At 47.1% G+C, this 15,080-nt stretch overlaps 2 protein-coding genes across 4 annotated transcripts in view; one reads left to right on the top strand and one right to left on the bottom strand.

Moving 5' to 3' along the window:
• LOC144728971 (protein FAM98A-like) overlaps positions 1–15,063 on the top strand; it is a 36,269-nt gene extending 21,206 nt beyond the window's left edge. Inside the window, exons 9-10 of one of the 2 annotated variants that reach the window (XR_013587592.1) lie at positions 1,480–7,091; positions 12,941–14,372. The gene's annotated coding sequence lies outside the window, so the exon portion shown is untranslated. Of the gene's footprint in view, positions 1–1,479 lie in introns of both variants that reach the window. The other variant, XM_078608775.1, reaches the window with a different exon arrangement.
• LOC144728969 (cytochrome P450 4B1-like) overlaps positions 1–15,080 on the bottom strand; it is a 49,952-nt gene that overhangs the window by 926 nt on the left and 33,946 nt on the right. For both annotated transcript variants that reach the window (XM_078608770.1, XM_078608771.1), the window contains exons 5-11: positions 11,022–11,146; positions 10,226–10,377; positions 9,810–9,916; positions 9,502–9,692; positions 8,372–8,505; positions 7,167–7,231; positions 1,574–1,656 (exon numbers count right to left, since the gene is read on the bottom strand). In XM_078608770.1, the coding sequence (XP_078464896.1) occupies positions 1,574–1,656; positions 7,167–7,231; positions 8,372–8,505; positions 9,502–9,692; positions 9,810–9,916; positions 10,226–10,377; positions 11,022–11,146 (857 nt within the window). The remainder of the gene's footprint in view (positions 1–1,573; positions 1,657–7,166; positions 7,232–8,371; positions 8,506–9,501; positions 9,693–9,809; positions 9,917–10,225; positions 10,378–11,021; positions 11,147–15,080) is intronic.

Raw genomic sequence — 15,080 nt, forward strand, 5'->3', positions numbered from 1 at the left:
GAGCCAGAAAGGCGCCACGTGTCAGCAAAAAATAAAATAAATATTTATTTGATGGCTCTCCGCACTCACTCATCCAGGCAAGACATAAATCCCTATTATAGCCTTAAATAGGCTTGGGCCTAACTGCTGTTAGCGAGCACCTATACAGGCTGGTGGATCACCAGCAAGACACGCAACTGCCTATGTCTCCCCTGTAGCGATACTGCACCAGGTACTAATTTGAGGCTGAGTCAACTTAGCAGAGGCCCAATACCTATTCAATTAATTGTCACCGGTGTTGGCCGTGAGGGGGAATCGAACTTGTGTTGCAGGGTTCGCAGCGCACTTAACCGCTGTGCCACAGCTCCCCACCCATCCAGGACAGGCACCGACACTTATCACCCACGCAGGCTTCAGACACGTTCACTGCTTTCATAATAATCACAATTATTTTATGCTTGGTTATGCTTGGAGCCTCAGTGGTCTCACGAATCAGGAGGCGATGTTCTTCCTGTGTGTAATCTCTAATTGAGTAATTTCTAGGTAATATATTTCAGCCTTGGGATGTTTGACCAGTGTCAGGTACATTGTGTCGTCGTTTTTTGTCCCGAGTCTGGAATTAAACTCCGGAAACTTCTTGCTGCAAAGCAGAAGTGTTACCACTGCGCTAGCGTGACTTATTTTAAGTAAAAATGCGCAGTCCTTTTAAAAAAATCAACTGTCGGATGAAGGCTTCATTGGAGTGGGGGGAGTTATTTAACAATACTTCGACAAACTAGGCAACGTGGGTTGGTGAAGGGGAGAAGGAGACAGGTATGGTTTATTCTTGATTTGAAGCTTTCGTGACTGCAGGAATCCATACTCTTAGGTTATTTCGGTAAAGTCACGTAGTTAGAAATAAAATAAAACATAACTTCAACCGAGAAGATGGATACAAATTGAGCAATCATTGGAATGATGTTATTAACCAGGTAAAACCTTAACTGTTTATGGTTGTTTCCATCCTATCTGCCGGGTACTAGACTACTAGTCTATGTTTCCGAGTTAATTTCCCCCCGCATCCCCAGCTTTCCCAGCCTCCCACTTCCAGCCCCGCCCACTTCCCCCCCGCCTCAAGTCCTCTCTCTCCCCAGCGCTAACGCAGCGCCCCCCTCCCCCTACCCCACCCCCCTCTCTCTCTCCCCCCTTGCTCCCCCCCCCCTTTCTTACCTATATAACCTCTTGCCACGGCAGCTCTCTCGCCCACTTCAGCATTTTTTTCTTGCTGTGGTTGTAACACCTGATGAAGATGGCTTGTGTTGCAATCAAAACGTCGTGATTTGTTTTATTTGATTTCTAACTATGTGACTTTACTGAAAGAACCAAAGAGTAGGTATGGTTTATAACTCCCCATTGCCAATTATTTTATTTGTGTTCGGGAATCGAACTTGGGTTTCTGGGTTTGTGTGCAATGTGTTAACCACTGACCCGTCGCTCCCCCCCCCCCCATGTCCCTTGCAGGCTGATCGCGTCGTGGGGCTTCATAGTTTGCGTCGTAACGGCCCGAGTTTGCCTTTGGAGACGGTGGCGGTGAGCAGGAGGGTTTAACGCTCACCGGGGCCCGGCCGAGAAGGGGATGAACGCGTAGGGGTGGCGATTGGCTGTTTTTTCAGGAGAAAATCTCAGAGGGTCATAAACCTGCGGGCAGATGCACAGGCGAGTTAAAATTACATATTGACACATCCAGTGACTTCATGTGCACGCGTACGCACACACTGATCACCACCTCCGTCTCCATTACCCTGCTGGGGAAAGTTATTTTAGTGAGCACCTGTTATACACTCTTAATGAAGGACGTGGGCAGGTGCTCCAAATCGAGGGCAGACACATTTATTGTGGTTAATAGCAATCTTGTGAAGAACAGCACCGTCACTCTGTAAAATGCACCAGCATGTGTGTCACACAAAGCAATTCTTCCGAGTCACCATTAACCATGTTGCTGGTGTCCAAGTCCGGTTAATCATTAACAGTTTTCTCTTAAACCCAATTCTACTACTGATACACAATCTTTGTCTTTGACAATCATATTTGCACATCACTATTCGAATATTCCTTTAATCATGAGCTGTATGTCTATCTATACCATCCACTTATATCGGTATCTTACACCCATTATACAGTGATACCTCGGTTCACGAACTTAATTCGTGAACTGACTCTGGTCGCGAACCGAATTGGTCGTGAACCGAGGCACATTTTCCCATAGGGTTCAATGTAAATCCGTTCTGACCTTTTTTTTTGGTTTTTGAAGCACAAAAATATGAAACAAATTACAATACACATTAGTACTGTACAGTATAGTAATGTATAAAGAGAGAACACTAACCTTGCTTGAGATGACTTCAGTAAGCACTCAGACGGGTGAACTGTACAATACAGTAAGTACAGTATTGTACAGTAAGGTAGTACAGTACTGTATGTGCTAAAAAGCACACCAAAAAGCAAAAAGTCACTGAAAGTGTCTTCACAGTACTCACAGTACTTCTTTCTGTGTCTCTTCTCTCCACAATCTTCCTACAGGAAGTCACGACCATGTGACAGCCTGGAAATAGCAGAGGTGTGGACTCGAGTCATGTGACTTGGACTCGAGTCAGACTCGAGTCATGAATTTGATGACTTGCGACTCGACTTGGACTTGCATAACAATGACTTTGTCCCACCTATGAGATGTGGACTCGAGTCATGTGACTTGGACTCGAGTCAGACTCGAGTCATGAATTTGATGACTTGCGACTCGACTTGGACTTGCATAACAATGACTTTGTCCCACCTCTGGGAAATAGCATTAAAATGGCCGCGGCTCCTGTTCGTGAACCGAAGCGGAGTTCGTGAACCGGAGCATATTTTTATGAACTTTTCTGTTCGTGAACCGAGTTGTTCGTGAACTGAAGCGTTCGTGAACCGAGGTATCACTGTATGTACTGTATGTGTACAGTATACGTACTGTATGTGTCACCATTGTACAACTTACTACTTTACATGTGTTCTATTTTCAATAGCATTGCAAGTATTCATACTCTGGGTACATGGGCATGGTTATAGACTAAACAGTATTAGGGTTAGAGAATTACAATGACAGTAGGTAATTACAGTGCATCATCCCTTTACCATGCACAGTGCTAAAACCCCTCTAATTGCATATATCACAAACGAACAATTCAAAGCCAAGATTAACGTCTAGAACAAGTCTAGAGCAAGTCTAGAACATTTATATAATGATCAAAAACAACCTTTGGGTCCTTTACCTGTAAAATGCACCAGCACGTGTGTCACACACAGCAATTCTTCCGAGTCGCCATTAACCATGTGACAGGTGTCCAAGTGCGGTTATTCAATAACCCTGGCAGCCACCTACAGACCCAACTCAGTCATCACATGCTGCTGTACACACATGCATTGATGTACTGCACAGCACATCAGGACTTTCACAGAACCACACTTTACTCCCTTGCTGCAGAAGGATATAATTAAAAGAGTGGACCCTTCCTAATGTGCCACACACCTATTATTAAGTTGATAGCAGGTTGGTACAGAGCTCAATTCCCAGCAATTTAAGTGTTAGGACGCCAACACATGATCCTTATGGCGGTACCCCGGGGTACCAAATAATACAAAATGGCTGAGGCAATTAAATATTTTATTTCTGGGACACTATTTTCCCCAGGGGTGGACTTAACTCCACGACTGGGGTACCAATCAATCCGAAATCAGTGCTACTCCGTGATGTCGAAACGCCAAATAGCATGAAAAAATCCATTTTCAAAAAATTCTACTTTGAATAATGCATTGTGTACAGTTCGTCGAGATGAGTCGATTGCCGCATCGCTGACCATCAACAAACTAAAAATGACTGCATCACGGACATTATGCGGGAGCCGGTGTACTATGGTACCCCAGGATACCGCCATAAGGTTCACATGTTGCACTCGGGAGCCTTTGATTTGACACAGCACCAACAGTAGGCCCGGCTACTTTGCTTGTCTCTTTAAGCTCGTACCCTCCCCTTGTGCTCTATCCTTTTATACCCTTCGAGCCCCTTCTCTCGAAGCTTCCCTCACACTCCACACCGCTCTCGAGCATTCATCGTCCTTCTTCCCTCAACGGTTCTCAACCGTCGCCTCAACACTCAACTTTCGCTTCCCGCCTTTTCAGTTTGAACCTCCACCTCCAATCCCTTTGAACCTCGCCTCCCGACCAATCACTGTGGAGCCCTCTCTGCACCAATGGGAGGCATTGGCCTACTTCCTTGACTGTCTGCCAGTATGTTTGCTGCAGGTGAGTTGTCTGTTGTCTCGTTTATTACAGAAGTTTCCCAGGTTTTACGCCAATGCACACACGACAGAATTACCATCAGTAAACCTGAGGGGGGCCAAGGTCTCTTAAGTTTACTGAGACTAATCACCTCTGGTGTGGATGTCCAGGGGTTAATACTGGAATTTTAGCTGGTGGTGAGGCAAGTTGGCAAATACTGTTTAGCCAGCACCTGATTAGGACAGCCTGGCACAAGAGGGGGTTCTGTGGCCAGCAGCATGACGTGCTACCTTTACCCACCCAAGTGCTGATGATAACACACAACACTGGGCATTAATTTACAGCTGAGTTGACATCGGAGCGATCCAGGACAGGTTCAGGCACTCCTTGCTTGATGCGGCCAGGAATCTAACCCAGGTCACCAGGTATGTAGTGAAGTGCCCAAACCCAATTCTGCTGCTGCCCGGGTGCTTGCGGCCAGGCCCCACGCACGCGGGACTTCGGCTGAACAAACCAAGCGGTGCGAACAAGCAATGCCTCCCCTCTTCCCTGGAGAATGGGGGACCATGCCGAGAACTTATCTTGGCTTGGATCGACAAACTAATTCTGTCTCACCCAAATGTCTCCAGTACTGCGGTGGCACTCACCAGCAGAAGGGAGTGCTGATTGGTCGACTTTCCAGGTCAATCGACTCGAGTTCTGCACCCACTGCTACGATCTGCTGTGGAAATGCCGACCCCAACCTGACCGTGTTCGTCACATGTTGCAATGCATCCGACATTATTATGCTGCAGATCTGGTCAGTTTTTCTTCGACCCTACATCCACACGATCCAGAAAGAGTGCCTTCATCGCCATATTGCTGCTGATGTCAGGTATCAAGCCAAACCGTGGATCAGAGCTCAACTTTGGATTTGTAAATGCATGCTCCCTAGTAAACAAGACGGGATTGATCCAATATCAGATCAACAAATGTCGACTCGACATTTAAGTTAAAGTTAGATATGGATGCCTCGATAACCTCTAAAAATGCACGCGAGCAGTGCACATGTGGTTTGCCAACACGGTGGCGTGTCGCATAGTGTGATGAGGCGAAAGTTGATGGTTACACCCCTGGCTTACCTCTGTGGCAGTTCTAGCTGGTGTGACCGAGTTTAGGAGTATGGGTGTGGGGAAGCCCAATTATGCAAATTTAGCTGCCATGAAAGGGGGAATAAAGAACGGGTTTGGAGGCACTTGACGTGAGGAGAAGGGAGTGGGGCCAGCAAATAGCAGCAGCAGCCAGGAGCTGGAAGCCTCTACCCACCGCGGGAGTGTGGAGGCACCACACCAAGGGGAGACAGCAGGGCTCTGCGTGCTGTTGGTGGGGAAACACCACCCCAAGGGAAGCCACCTGCTCTGTCTATAGCTGCAGTGTGGTCACACCACACCAAGGGAGCCAGCCTTGCTCTAATTACTGCTACAAGGTGGACACGCCAAGGGAGCCACCAGTGCTCTACCTACTGTTAGACTGTGGAGACACCACTCCAAAGAAGGCACGAAAAGCTTTGCATATTGCTACAGGCCGACTGGGACACACAGGACCGTGAGACCCTATAAACGGGCGTGCTTGTGGGTGTATAAGGGTGATAGTCGTTCGGGTGCGTTGCGTGTAAAAACGGGTTCCTTTTCTTCATTAAGTTCCATATAGAGCGCACAAGTCAGACAATAATTGTGGGGTTCTGCCTTTCTGTATTCATGAAAGTATCGCCTATAAAAGAGTGGCAAAACGACCAACCCGCCTGGTGTGTTACATCCCTCCCCAAGGAATCATACTTCCCATAAACAATGCAACTATTCCGAATCATTACTCATAGTATTGACAAAGCTTGATTTTCGGAACTCACTACTCTCCAGGATGTCTGAAAAAAACATTAGCAAGCTACGCGTGCAAAATTCTTTGGCATGTGTCGTGACAGGCACTGTAAAGTCCAACAATGTTGGTCCGGTGCTCGCTTGTGATGCATTGGCTTCTGGTTGCTGAACAAATACATATAAGATCGCACTCATTACACACAAAGTGCTTGCCACAAATGAACCACGACATTTTGCTGATTTCAAGGTGCATAAACCATCATGCAAACTCTGGTCATCCTCACAGTGGCTTTTGTATAACCACTGCGTAACGCGTATTCAAATGCGCTTCTGCGGCCGTCTGGAATGCTCTTCATTTTTTAGAACAGTTTCTTGTGTTCAGTTTGTTGTCCTTCCCCCGCACCTCCAATTTTCATGGCTGGCTATGTACAGTGCGAAAGAAGTTCAACGTACATACATTTCATACACGTGCAGTATTAATCAGGACGGCCGCTGGATTTGAACCGTTAACTTGTATGTATGTTGTATGTATGTTCAACTTCTTTCGCACCGTACATAGTCAACCGTGCTAATCGGACGTGCAGGGACGGATAACAAACTAAACACAAAAATAACTTATGCAACAAGCGGAAAATGCGCTACCGCTGAGCTGCATCACTACGTTCTCTCCTTTGGCAGTCATTCCATCACCAGTCTCATTAATCGGGCAATACATTTTTCAGACCCAAGCCTACTTCCTTCAAAGTCAATATGCATCTTATTTTCAATAACTCTGCAAGTGGGGCTTAAGTTTAAAATCGTCACAATTGCATTGTATTTGTTATTCAAAATCATGAAAATATCCTAAAATTGTCATGCTCTGCCTATATTTGTTTCAGAAGGAAGGAATGTGAACACGGACAAAACAATCTTCATGTCGAGGCTACGAATGTATTGAATCTGTACGTGCAGGTCCAATACAGAGGCCAGGTGAGTGCAGTTCACACATGAGACACTGCCATAGTTCAATGAAGCAGCGTGCACACTAGGAGGTTGGAGACAAACCTCTGGGTCCTTCCAGAACTCTGGGTTTCTGTGCAAGCAGTAGATGTTGATGAAAACTCGGATTCCTGCACGTTTGCACAGCACAGGGGGTGGGAGGCAAAGATAAATGAACCTAGAGTTGCTAAAGTTTCCCAAAATGTGTAGTCACACAGCTCCCCATCATGGTGCAACTGAGAATAGAATCACATGGGCCAGGGGTCTGCGACTCCAGATCTTGTTCCGGAAGTCCAGATGGAGTGAAAGTGGCACGAAGAACTTCAGGATTGGACAGCATGAGTCAAGGACCAGCCATTTAACAGAAGAATAAAGACACGTAAACTACAGTATGGTATAAAAAAATAAACCTATTATCATATCATATTTTCTACCTACGTGACTTTACCGAAAGAACCAAAGAGTATGAATGCATATATTATCAGAGTATTGTGGTTAATGCGGACATGATTCCTTGTAAAAGGTTTCAGTTTGGTGTTTTAACATCTGAACACTTGTTTAATTCTCAGAAAAAAGGGGAAAAACATTATCATATTTTGGTACTGGCAAAGGAGGTCACATGATGTAGATGCTCACCCCGAGCTCTCATTACTCTGATAGTGCATTGTCTTTGAGCTGTACGCCTTTAGGTGTCCTCTGGTCTAACACCGTTTGAGACGAGGCTCAAAATAAAGCTATCTCTGGTGTGGACCAATCAGTTTCAAGGACATTGCATATATTATCAATGTATATTTTTTGTTTGCATTCTGACCACAAGCATCGTGGTTAATGCAGACAAGATTCCTTGTAAAAGGTTTCAGTTTGGTGTTTTAACATCTTAACACCTGTTTTGTTGCCAGAAAAAAGGGGAAATAGCTATTATCATACAGTATGGTAATTTAGTTTTTACAGTTATTCTAACCTACAAAGGTTTTATTAACTGGGACTCCAACCCACAACTCCTCGCCGGGACCCTCGTCCATCGCTCGCATCCCTCTCCCCGTGTCACTCACTCCACCGCCTGTCCACTCCCAATGGGCCTTGGAGTTCGAGTGTGCTCCGGACTTGTAAAAATGTGGCACCAGCCGTGGACAGAGTCGGCGCAAAGTGACAACAAATATGGGGTTGAAAGAAGACTAGGTAAAGCGTTAGGATCTGTGGGATGGGGTGGGAGGCTAGAAATTTCAGCTCACTGAAGTTAGGCCAGAGCCGAGGAGGTTAGGAGCTAGGACCTGTGGGGATGATGCGCCCGTCGCACAAGGTGATTGGTTTGCTCGTCTTCCTGGAGATGGCGGGCACCGTGGACTGCAGGCGCATCGATTCCTTGATGCACATGGTGGTGTAGGACAGCTGGGAAAGGTCGTCCCTGCAAGGGGACATGCATGCACGGTGATTGCAGATCACAGTCCAACGTCAGTTTGTGTCCTGTTTACCACAGGTCTAAGTCAGCTGAAAATTTGGGCATCGTATTCAGGCTCGATGCCTGAACGCGAGTGTTGCTCTCGCCCACTGAGTTGCACTGCCTGGCAATGTATATTTTATTGTACACGTTGATTGCAAACAATGAAGAACAAAACGGCTTCCAACATTTTTAATATTCTGTATTTCTAAAACTTTTCATCAAATTGCTCCTGAATATGAAAAGTAAAGGCGCAGCCCTGCAGTTTCTAGCTCACACGACTGCTGAAAGAGCAGCCTCCAGGAGAGGGAGCTCTCGAGAGCCCTTCCAGGCCTTCTCTCTCACGATGGCCAGACGTCTTGATGAAGGTTCCTTTATGTAGACAAAAGTAGATATATGAAATGTTTCTCCATATCTGTGGTTCTCAAACCTGTGGGTCGTGCTCCCCTGGGGTGGCACACACTGTGGCATGGATACCATGCAAGAAAAGTGCAGGAACTATTTAAAACTAGCACAGGGAATGTCAGTACCCTGTTGTGGTGACAAATTCACTCATGCACAACATGAAATAAATGACTTATGAACACAAAACTCACAAGGACAAGGCATGAAATAAGTGCCTTATTAACAGTGGTCTTGATTTGGGGCACCACGCCAACAATGTTTATAACTTTTGCTCTAAATGAAGTAATCCAAGTAAATATTTAATCCAGGTGGTCCATTGACATTGACCCTGTAGAACAGATTCTGCTACTGCAAATATTGTTTTGTCATCAGCCTCTAAGAAGAAGGAGAAATTGATGGGTTGAGAGGAACACTGAAATAATTACAACTGATTCACAAAATCAGCCTGAAAACCATTCTCCTGGAGAGTTTCAGGAGTCATCTCCAGAAAGAAGCTTTGTGTTCTCTTCACTTGAGAGTGTGCAGAGTGTTTTCCATGTCGCATGCCAAACCTCTCACCAGGTGAGGAAGGTTCGGCCTGCAAGCAGGCTTGTGACCTCGGCACGGCAAGCATCCTGGTGGTGAGGGTTGTGAGCCATGGCATGCAGGGCCCAGGCCAGGCCACTGGCTGTAGTGTCATGGCCAGCAAACATGAAGGTATCCACCTCGGCCTGTATGTCCTCCTCGGTCAGCCCATTGCCCTTGTCATCCTGAAAAGTGGGGAAGCCGGTCGTTGCAAATAATTATTCATACCTATTGTGACCCTACGTGCAACCGAGAGGCCACAATATCCATGCCATCAACGCTCTTCACGATCGGACGCTCACCTGCACGCTGAGCAAGATGTCGAGGAAGTCAAGGTACCGCTTTGCTTTGATCTTCTCCAGTTCATCTTCCCCACGCAATGCCTCCTTGCGTTCTTTGATCACTTTAGCTGATTAGCAGTACACGTATACACACGCACAAAAATAATATTCTACATTTAGCCTTAGACTTCTGTGATGCATGTTATTTGCAGAGTTGTGACCTGCACTTCACTGATCACCCTCTACGTTTACGGGGTTCCTATTTTCTGGCAGATAAAGGCAAAGGTTTTCTTTTTAAGCTGTCTACGAGTAGAGCGGAGACACTGCTGTTGGTATACTGCACCGTGACCCTCACCCCTATCGTCTTATCATGCGAAGCAGGGTATCTTAGTCTGCGCACATGATAGTTGGCGTGCCTGTGCGCGCGCCCACCATACCTGTGTGTTCGTGTGCGATGTTGCACGCCTTGCGAAAGTGGAATCCCAGTGGACTCAGGTTGAAGATGACATCAAAGTGGTATGGGAAGATCCGGATCCGACGGTGCACCATTTCCGTGAGATCAAACACCGCCGATACGTAGGAGTTGTCACTGGCCACCAAGAGCGGGGCACGGGCGAGAGAGGTCACGCGAGTTACAAGACGCCGCTCAGTGGCTATTAGCGCACGTGACAGACGGCTGGTAATTTGGGGAAGACCTCTTGACATGTTTCGGTTGAAGAGAATCGCTATGGGAAATCTCAGTTTGCTATTACATTTGTAGGTAATTTAAGAACCTGGATCATGAGACTGAGGCGTGTGGATGCCTGTGCAGTGAATATAAACATCTTAGTGGTTTAGTGCAAGGTTATGCATCACACTTTGCCAAGGTCATTCTGCATTATGCAATCACTATGATCATGGACTAGGCAGAGGCACAGGGAATAAAACTCACAATGGGACATTTGCACCTGAGACGTCGAGTCGGTGATTATGGTTAACTGGGAGCTATCCAGGACGTAGCCAGGCCTCGCTGGGCATTACAGCTAAATCAGATTTGCGTGCTGCAGGTGTGAGAAGTGCCTTGATTGCACAAGTGCTTTTCAAATTGGCGCTTTCTTTCGTGCTCTCTTTTAATGCACAATGGCAACAGCCACGTGTCCAGGAGCTGAATGCCAATGTCGAGGCTTGCGAGCCCCTGCCCCATGCCGCAGTGCTTCCAGCTCTGCACGGCCTCCGCGTGCCCCGCCGGGTCACCTGTCCGTCTGGCAGCTGCTGCGGTAGCTGAAGGCACACTTCATGATGCTGTCCAGCATCATGAGGCTGATGTCCTCAAACACGTCAAACAAGTTCTCCTTCTTCATCCTCTTCTCCCATTTGTCCTGTTTGATGCAAGTGAAAGACAAAGACAAACGATCCCCATATAGCCTTTAATGTATTTTTGTGAGTGAGAAGCGCTCAAACGGACCTCTTTGACTCAATACATTAGGTTACAAATGTTTTTTTGGTTTTATTTTTTCACAGCACCAGAGGGGCAACCCGGACTTTAAACATGCCTTCCCCTCTGCACAGAAAACCTGGACTTCTGGATTCGGGCCTGCTTCGTAAAACTAAAGCCGATGCCTGTGTTAGTCTGCCCCACACTCCACGTGTTCAATGGTGGAAAGAGCCCCACGCAAAAAATCTAAGGCCTCTTCTCCACTCACTTCCCCAATTAAGGAAAGAACCGAGACCCCTCATGGAGGAACTCGTGGGATGCTACAAACTCTTCTCAAAAAAGTCAACTCTCCCAATATACCCGGAAGATTAGTCTACTTACAGAGGAAAATACCAACCTATTCCGAGTCCTCAACAAAAAGTTAAGTGGCATCAGTGAGAGTGGAGAAGCAAGATTCCATGATGACATCTTTCCAGGTGGCACTAGAGGAACAGGGGGAGTTCAGCAAAACACATAATGCCAAACTCAATGAGCTAGAGGATGCATTCAACAAAAGAGAGCCGAAAACAACAACTCAAGGTCTTTGGTGTTACAGAGCGGGGAGGTCACAGTTTCCCTAGGAGTCCACAACTACATCAGAAAGCACCTACCTACCTTCTGTGCTAGCTAACCCCAAGACTCCAGTCCAGCAACCGATACATTCAGACTGGATCATTCAGGCCTACTGGGTTGGAATGAAAGAGGGACAAGGCTCCATGTATACAGGCAACCCGTGACTCTGCCCTCTGTTAATTCTCTTCTCTAATAAACATGGTGCTGCGGATGCGCTAAGGATGGCAAGAATTTCAAGGGTAAAGGTACTCAAATAGAGGGAAACCAGGTTCTCATAGTCCCTGACCTTACTCTGGAAGACTCTAAAAAGAGGAACCTACTTTTCCCCTGCATAGTGGCCTGTTGAACAGGGATGGGCTGCACTCAGTACTGCTTTGCCCATCCGAACTCCGGATCAACATCGGAGGGAGGAGGTGGAATATCCTGACCCCAGGTAAGATGATGGGGTGCCGGGAGATCCAGGAGATTCGACAGGGACCAAGGGTTAATGGAAGACAATGTCAATGGAGTCCCGCCTGAAGCAGCTGGTCGCTGGACAGAGCGGTGTGGTAATTCTGGTCCTGCATCTCCAGCGCCGGGACAACGCGTATTCTTACATGGGCAGTGCAGCACAGGGAACTCTTACGCCCCAAACAACTCTCTTCTTTGCCTTCTTGCACCATCCCCTTCCTCTTTATTCCTCCCACTACCTCCCATCGACCACTCCAGATGGACCTTGTATTGCGGCTTTGTTCTTTTCCTTCTAGGATCCCTCGTAGTCGAGTGATTTTCCTCCAGGTGTCACTTGTCTGGGTTGTGAGATGGGCCTGGCTGGCCATGGTTCCGGAGGTGGCTGAACAGGCCGATCCAAGACCTGCAGATCTTGATGCAGTGGGGACAGGGATAGTTCATCCTGGAGCTCAGACGTGTTGCCTCTGTCTCCGGTGTATGTGTATGTACTTTGAAGCATGCTCTTTTCCCGGCTATCAATGCTCTTTGTTGGGCCTTAAAGTGTTCAGTTCCATTGTTTATTTTGGTCCTCCATGACGGTCTATCAAGGCATAGATTTCCCAATTGTTTGGCTCTATATGGCTTTACTTGAGGTGTGTTTTAACGTTGTGATGAAAATGCTTCTTTTGACCTCCAGGGGCACTGGATCCATCCCTGAGCTGGAAAGAAAAGATTTGCTTATGAAGCCTTGAGTCATTCATCCTGACTAGGTGACTTGCCCATCTGAGTTAGTGCTTCATGATAGTGGCTTCTGTACTGGATGAGTTGGATCGCTCCAGGACACTTATGTTAGTTAGTCTTTCTTCTCAGCTGTTTAGTGTTTTCCTGATGCAGCATTGATGACACTTTGAGGGATTTGCTGTGTCTGCGATAGGAGGTTCAGGTTTCTGCACCATATAATAGGATAGGAATGATAACAGCATTATAAACAACCACTTTGGTCTTGGTCTTGGTGGTAATGTCGTGAACTTCAAAGCCCCTGTTTATAAGCTTGGGAAATGCAGCACTAGCTATAGCAATCTGATGTTGGATTTCATCATCAATTAAGACATTGCTGGAGAGATGGCTGCCTAAGTATGGGAAACTGGGAATGTTTTCTAGTATTGGATTGTTAGTAGTGATTTTGGTGAGTGGTAGGTGTGCTCCCGGAGCTTGTTGGAAGAGGATCTTTGTTTGGCTGGTAATGAGTGTTAGACCCATCTTGCTGTAAGCTTCTATCAATATGTAGTGGTTTAAATACTCGCCACGCGCGGGAGATTGCACGCACGTGTGAGCGCAGTACAGTGGGGGCATGTGAGGATGGGTGTTGTTGTCAAGGCTCAGAAGGGTAGGCCAGAGATGGGTTGAGGGTAATTAAGGACGCAAGACGGTGATTGGTTGGTGGGTGTTGTTGTCGAGGTCTGTTTGGCGCCACGTTGTCGGGAAAAACAACAGGTGGTGGAGGGGGGCTAGGAGCGGGGGTCGTCGGAGGGACGCCGATTAATCAATTCGAAGTTAATTGGGTCAGGCATGAAATGCAGGGTAATTGGAGCTGAGGGGAGTTCGCGCCTGGGGAGAGAAGAAGACGGTCGGAGCTGAAGCGGTGGAGAAGAGTAGGGTAGCAGTGGAGAAGTATAAGGTAGCAGTGGAGAAGTATAGGGTAGCAGTGGAGAAGTATCGGGTAGCAGTGGAGAAGTATAAGGTAACAGTGGAGTGAGCGACGCGTAGAGTAGCATGGAGTGTGACGGCGAAGCCAGCAGAAAGCGGCTGGAGTGTGACGGCGTAGCCAGCAGAAAGCAGCTGGAGTGTGACGGAGAAATCGATAGAGACGCGGCCGGAGTGTGACGGAGAGCCGCGGGAGAGCGGCTGAACTGACGGCGGAAGCGGAGAGGAGAGTCGACGGAGACGCGGAGCGAGCGAGGCCGGCGGAACGCGGCGAGCGAGCGGAGAGCATGTGGGGCAATGTTAAATGATGTTGGTGAAATAAATTGATGAAAGAAAAGTAAGAAGCTGTCGCGTGAAGTTCAGCACTACATATAAGTTGACTTTGGCCTGAAGGTCAGCTTCTGAGCAGGCACTGACTTGGGCATCATCTACATATTGGAATGTGATTGAGGTTCTCGACTTGGCTCTCAAACGGTTGATGTGGAATGTTCCCGTCTGTCCTATATGTGATATGCATGCCTCAGGGGAGTCTGCCCTCTGTCAGGTGAAGCATTCCCACCAGGAAGATAGAGAAAAGAGTTGGTGCGATAATGCCCCCTTGCTTCAGTTCTTACCTTGATTGACTCTGTGGTTTCACCACCTGATAGGATGACAGCCTTCATACCATCATGCAGAAGACGGAGGATGTTTACAAATTTTGTTGGGCAGCCATATCTTAGAAGGATTCTCCATAGTGCTTCACGATTAACAGAGTCAAAAGCTTTACTCAGATTTAAAAAGGCCATGTACAGTGGTAGTCTGCTCCTGGCATTTTTCTTGGATTTGACGGGCTGAGAAGATCATGTCTGAAGTTCCCCTGCCAGGTCGGAGGCCACTCTGGGATTCAGGAAGGAGTTTTTCAGCAAGGGGTAGAAGTCTGTTTAGGAGAATTCTTGGAAGTATTTTTCCAGAGGTGGCAAGGACAGAGATTCCTCTGTAGTTGCCACCGTCTGATTTGTCACTTTTATTGAATATGGTGACAATGATGGCATATTTCAGTTGGTTGGGAAGGTTTTCATCATTACAGATCCTGGCTATGAGGGAGTGAAGGTGTTGTCCTCCATGTTTGTAAATAACAGCAGGTATCTGGTCTG

Source organism: Lampetra planeri, chromosome 30 (genome assembly GCF_965212315.1).
Source record: "Lampetra planeri chromosome 30, kcLamPlan1.2.h2, whole genome shotgun sequence".
NCBI lineage: Eukaryota > Metazoa > Chordata > Hyperoartia > Petromyzontiformes > Petromyzontidae > Lampetra > Lampetra planeri.